The 6,000-nt window shown below is 36.8% G+C and overlaps 1 protein-coding gene across 2 annotated transcripts in view; it reads left to right on the plus strand.

Moving 5' to 3' along the window:
- Positions 1-4,575, plus strand: part of kcnq1.1 (potassium voltage-gated channel, KQT-like subfamily, member 1.1) — a 37,532-nt gene extending 32,957 nt beyond the window's left edge. For both annotated transcript variants that reach the window (XM_026267944.1, XM_026267945.1), the window contains 3 exons: positions 37-83; positions 252-313; positions 2,636-4,575. In XM_026267944.1, coding sequence (XP_026123729.1) covers positions 37-83; positions 252-313; positions 2,636-2,851 — 325 coding nt within the window. In that variant the 3' untranslated portion in view covers positions 2,852-4,575. The remainder of the gene's footprint in view (positions 1-36; positions 84-251; positions 314-2,635) is intronic.
- Positions 4,576-6,000: the final 1,425 nt, after the last annotated feature.

The following is a 6,000-nucleotide window of genomic DNA, read 5'->3' on the forward strand; positions in this document are numbered from 1 at the left end:
TCAACATTTCCCATGCTGCACACTTGGCCCTGACAGACTGGATCAGTCCTTAGGGAAGCTGTCTTTCTTCCAGACAAGTTCAGGTAAAGCTCACTCATTACCCTCTCTCATTGCTCAACCCCACACATTGTTTTTCTACAGTTTTGACCCCCTTGTTGTTCTTAATGTTGGTGTTTATTGTTGTCTTGTAGTCTTAGTGCACATTCAAGTTTATGCAGCATTTTTTATAGCACCATTTTTGTCTCTTTTAGAGCGCATGAAAGACAAAGGCATAAACACTATTGGCTCCAGACTCAACAGGATGGAAGAGAAGGTAAGCGCTTGAATATTACTGGACAGTCATAGCATTTTTGTGTTTTAAAAGCACAGGGAAAACTTTATTACTATTGAGGATTCAAGTTTCTGAAACATCTTTTTAGTTAATACCATGTGCTTTTGAATTTTACTGCGCTATAAACTCCGAAACCAATCATTTCCAAGAGGTTACTCATTAGTATAACAATAACATGTTCCAGTTCTTTAGTTTATTAATGCACACAGCACAATTGGTTCAGCAAGGACTCTACTGATAAGGATCTGTAAGCTTCATTCATCAAGCCTTAACCAAGAGACAGAAGGAACCTCTCTCTTTCTCTGCCTTCAATCAAACATCCCTTTTTGAATACTTCTCAAACATCTTCTGTGAGTGATGTGTGCTGATAAAGGAGTTAAGACTCTAAAAAGAACAGCTTTCTGGGTTGTGTGTGTGTGTAAACGTGAGAGGTCTGTTGGCCTCTCAGGATGACGGGGATTCAGGAGCTGTACAAACACTCACTCTGCTCCTGTTCATTTGCCACTCCAGCCATAAATCCTTTTACAAACAGCTCTCATCCCAGACACGAACTCGAAACAGCGTGCAGACTTGTTCACATGATCTCTCTCTCTCACATACTCACTCTCTTTCTCCCACATTGTCTCTTGTAGATGTCTGAGTAAGAAGCAAATTGACTCATTTTATGAAATGCCTGTAAAAAGCCTGTTCGACATGTTTTAAATTCTTTACTGAGAATGTTTAGAAAAGCATTGTAAGAGAAATTAGATCTTTTTTACGGGTTTCATAGCTGACATATCTTGGCATCTTTTTTCCAGTTGTGTTTCCTTTTAATGGTTTATATATGAAAATAATAATAATAATCAAGTTGGTGACTTTAGGATAGATTTGATCTCATTGGCTTGCAAATGTTTGGCACAATGGCACATTTCTGTGACAATACTAGTGACTGATGCATTGAGTAGCCAAATTAAGTATTTCCCAGCAGGACACACAGTCTTTAACATTTTTTCTTTAAAGACCTGTTTGAAAATGTGTCATTAGTTGAAGAGTATGTGAACAGGATACCCTGCCCCTTACAGTGTCATTCTTCTTCCCATAATTCTGAGGTAAACAGGAAGCAGGCAGTGTTTGGTCCCCTGCCCCTTCAATCGCCGACGCTAAAGTGCCCTTTCGGTCCGGTCTATAGGCCCCCGGAACGCAATTTCTATAGAGGGGCGGCTGTACTGTTTAATATTATTGTGGAGACCATGACAAGTTTGATTTGGAATTCTTTCAGGATGATAAGGATATGATTTTCCCATCAAAAAAAATAAATTTTCCATCAAATTTCAAGTTAATAATATTTCACAGAGAATAGTTTTATGGTTTATATGGTAGAAATATTACAAGTGGTTTTTTATAGTATAATACTTTTTTTTTTACTTTTAACTTGTATGCGAGTGTGAATAATTGACAGAATTTGTATTTTTTGAAGAATTTTGCTTTTAAGCTTCGACTCAAGATCTTCTTTTTCTCTGCTTGATTAGCAGTGTCCAAAAATTCATGTCTATAAGGGGAACGGCTGTATATGTTTACATGCTCTAATCTCCTGCTGCACTCTGTATGTTGGGATGTGTTTGTATGTGACCGTGGTGCCACTATCATTGTGTAAACTGTGGTTCAGCACGGAGACACTCGTCTGGTAATTTCTAATGGAGTGTAGACAGCACTGGCTCCACACATCACTTAGCCTCTACCCAAGGGAAAGAACCTCATGACATTTGGCTCCCCAACTGTAAAATAAAGAATAACAAGTATTTCCCTGACAGTTTTCTTCCTTTCAAACATGAATCCCTTTAAATATTTAACAAGAATCCCCACTGGTGTTGATGTATGATGTTTTTCATGCACATAGACATTCTAGAAAACATTCTTTTTGAAATTTCAAATAAAACTAAGAATACCACTGTACAAAATACTATTTTCAGTCTTTCTACTTGAAAATATCAGTGTTCCTTTTGTTCTTTTTTTTAACTGTAGACCTGGTTATAAATAGTTTCCACTCAATTCACTTTTAACAAATTACTGTGACCTAATCTACTCATGTTTCGACTATTCATCATCACCTAACTGATCAAACGGTAATCCCATTTTAAACATATAAATAATAGATTTATTGCCTTTTCTAGTCTATTCATTCAGATGGGATCTTATATCAGGCGCTGGTGTTTTACAGCTTGTATTGACAGTTTGACTCTTGTTCATGCCATTTACAGGCTGACAGTTATTTAAAAAAAAAAGTTTTGAAAGTTGTGTTGAGGTCACACTCTCCTTTCCCCGCAGATCACACACATGGACAGGACACTGAACAGCATCGCAGAATCTCTTAACCTCATGTTGGCAAGGGAGAGACGGGAAGATCTGGCCAGAGGGAAGGAACTGCGCAGCAGCTTCCACCGCCAATCAGCCACCTTCACCCTCTCAATGCCGAGCAGACAGGACAGCCTGACCAGCTCTGAGCAACTGTCCACACCAACTGTTATTCATGAGGACAGCTGAGATGCTAAAGCAGCACTAAACCACATAGCGCCTGATACTGGGTCTGTTTCAGACGGAATTCATATAAGAGATCAGTTTTGTTCGGCTTCAGCATAGGCTGATCTTGACTAATCCTGTTCATCTTTAGACAGTTGAATTTCTTTTGAAGCAACAAGATGTGTACATATTTTTTGAATACCATTAAGTATGATTTTGAGTTTTTGTTTATTCAGTTATTTTCTTATTATCTTCTTATATATAAACGGTTTTCCATACTTTTTGTGAGTGTTTGACTACTTCTGCTCCACACTCTTAAAAATAAGGGTTCTAAAATGGGTTTTTGCAGTGATGCCAAGAACTAATGGGTTCCCAAAGGAACCTTTTCATAGCGTGAAGAATATTTTAACTATATAGAAGTTTTTGTGCCATGTAAAGTTTTCATGGATAGATATAGATGCCAATAAAAAACCTTTATTTTTAGGAGTACACATGTGAACATTGTGACCTTTTTTTGGAGGGTTATGATTTTCTGAATGTTTTTAAATGATTTCTGTTGACAGGAACAAAATGTGTGCTCTTTGCTCTCGATTATGAATCACTAATAAGCTTTTAGAGGCACACAAATTTGTAAATACTGCTTAACTTCAGCAGCATAAAAACTTAGCTCTGTCCTCTCAATCATGTTTTATGTATATTCCTTCACCAATATGAATGTACTAGTTTTTGTACAAAAAAAAGAAAAAAGAAATACTGTTTCCTAGAAACACTACTGATTCAATTCCCCAGTAAAATCCAAACTAATTTTTATGAAGTACTTTGTCAAAACTGCAACATTGACAAAAGTTCTATCCTGAATAAACATCTTGATTTTTTATTTTTCCCATGTTTTCAGTGTTTTAATTTCTGCCATGTTTCTGTGAGGTCAAACGCCACAAGTGTGTGGGCAGTCTGGCTTCCCGCTCTTTCCCTTCGCCATCTGACCAGAATTGTGCTATTTATACTGGTGTGGAGGCATTTATGGCATTCGGTAACAGTTGTCTTTTTTTTTTTTTTTTCTAAAAGTCTTTCAGTGACACTTTCAAAATTCCTTTAGAGCATCCCGACAGATCAGTGACTTATGCAGCACACGACCATATGGGGAGCTCCGTGACCTCTGATCTTATAACAATACATTGGCTCTCAGGGGTGAGGGGTTTTGTTGCTATGGGGATGACTACATGCACACCCTCTGACCTTATCCTGGGCAGGAACACGGCTGTCCACTCTGCCTTTGTTCGGCACAGCTCCTCGTATGGACCATTGTCACCTGTAATATGTGCAACAAATCAGACATTCCGTCACATACGCATTCCTGAAAACCATGACAATTTTGTCTTTATCACGCCTTTCTTGAAGGCTTAGGATTACATTTTGGGAAAGCTGAAGTAGCAAACCAGGATGTCAGCTTCCTCTATAACCATTTGTGCCAACTTAATCTCAAGTCAATAAAACCAAACCAGTTCATATCTGGCTTATAAATTTCCAAATAAATGAATAAATAGTCCCAAACGGTCCCTGCTACACTTTACCTCCTCATGGCAAGACAACTATGTCAACAAAGGAATCAACAGGACAACAGTATTGGCAGACACCACAGAGAGCAGGCATGCTACAGAGGGGGTCTGGCCCATATGCCGCCAGATAAATGATAAGCCTTTGTTATTCGTTTAAAAGGACGTACTGCTGTCACTGTCTCTGGGACCGCTGAGCAAACTTTGGGACCAAATGCCATTAATTCAAGCTAGTGAACCCATAGAGGTGTATCCAGCCTTGAAGACACAGCTTGCCAGTGCCTCCGCTAGTTTTATGGGTTTTATTAGTGAAAGAAAACCAGCTCTGAAATAGAAAGGGCTACAGCACAGAGATGAATGGTTTGATGGTTTTTGCTGCATACTGCAGATGAATTGTTATATATATATATATATATATATATATATATATATATATATATATATATATATATATATATATATATATATATATATATATATATTGTTTGTTTTCTTTACATAAATTGATTTTTTTTTTTATATAAGAATTGGTAAAAAATTATTTATATTTACAATAACTATTTAACTTATTTCAATTATTGGATCTTTTTTGTTTTTTTTTTGTTTAGCACATATAGCTTATTGTAGCTAGTATTTTGAATCCAGAAGTTTTTTCTTTAAATCATTGCGCAATATTTCGTATTGGTTTTTAGTCAAATAAACGAGAACGATTTAAATAATGGTTTAGTCAGAATAAAAGGATTCGATTTGAGCTCTTAACTTCATTTAATGACGTACAGACTGCATGGGCTGGGTGAATGTGTCTCTGTGGGGTTTGCTGATAAAAGTCGAGGTCCCTTGAGCCTGAGGAGGTGATCCATCTGGTCAGCTGAGCTATAACGGAACATATTGGAAACCCTGTCAATCTGGACATAATGATTTTAGTGTAAAAGCTCAAATAATGAGGTTCAGATAAACCCTGGGGGATTTCTCACATTACAAGTAACACAATAACATTTATTAAAATCCTCGTTTTTCATTAATAATTATGAAGCACGGTGGTGTAATAATATTTGCGTGTCTGCTATATGTATTACGCTTACGTGCAGCTTTCACAAACATAATATTTTAACACGCCAAAGATAAACTAGTTCAGATAAATAGAATAATTGCATTTCTTTATCATAATGCTTATTATTGCATAAACCTTTATAGGCCTACAAAACTCACATTACACCTGTTCCTATAGACTATAGCTATTACATCAGTAGTAATTCGAGGCCTATAGCATGGTAGTTTTGCATATAGAGTATAACAAATTGCGTAATAAAATTATTACGATTTTTTTTATTATTACTATTCAGAATAGTAATAATAAAAAAATCGTAATAATTTTAGTCTATTCTACTTGATTATGTTTACGTTCAAATTGATTATTTAAACTGTTACCCAAACTATCTTCCTGAAATTGTGCTTCGCGTGTAGTGGCTGCATGACGGACTGGAGTAGGCTATCTCTGTTTTCTCGCACACGACTAGATACGGACTAGAAACAAAAGCAAACAGGATTTGTGAGCACCGAGTGCTTCTATGAGAGCACAAAGCCTCATTTGCAGGTGAATGCGATGGCACTCGCTTCGCC

This window comes from Carassius auratus, chromosome 7, assembly GCF_003368295.1.
Source record: "Carassius auratus strain Wakin chromosome 7, ASM336829v1, whole genome shotgun sequence".
Classification (NCBI taxonomy): domain Eukaryota; kingdom Metazoa; phylum Chordata; class Actinopteri; order Cypriniformes; family Cyprinidae; genus Carassius; species Carassius auratus.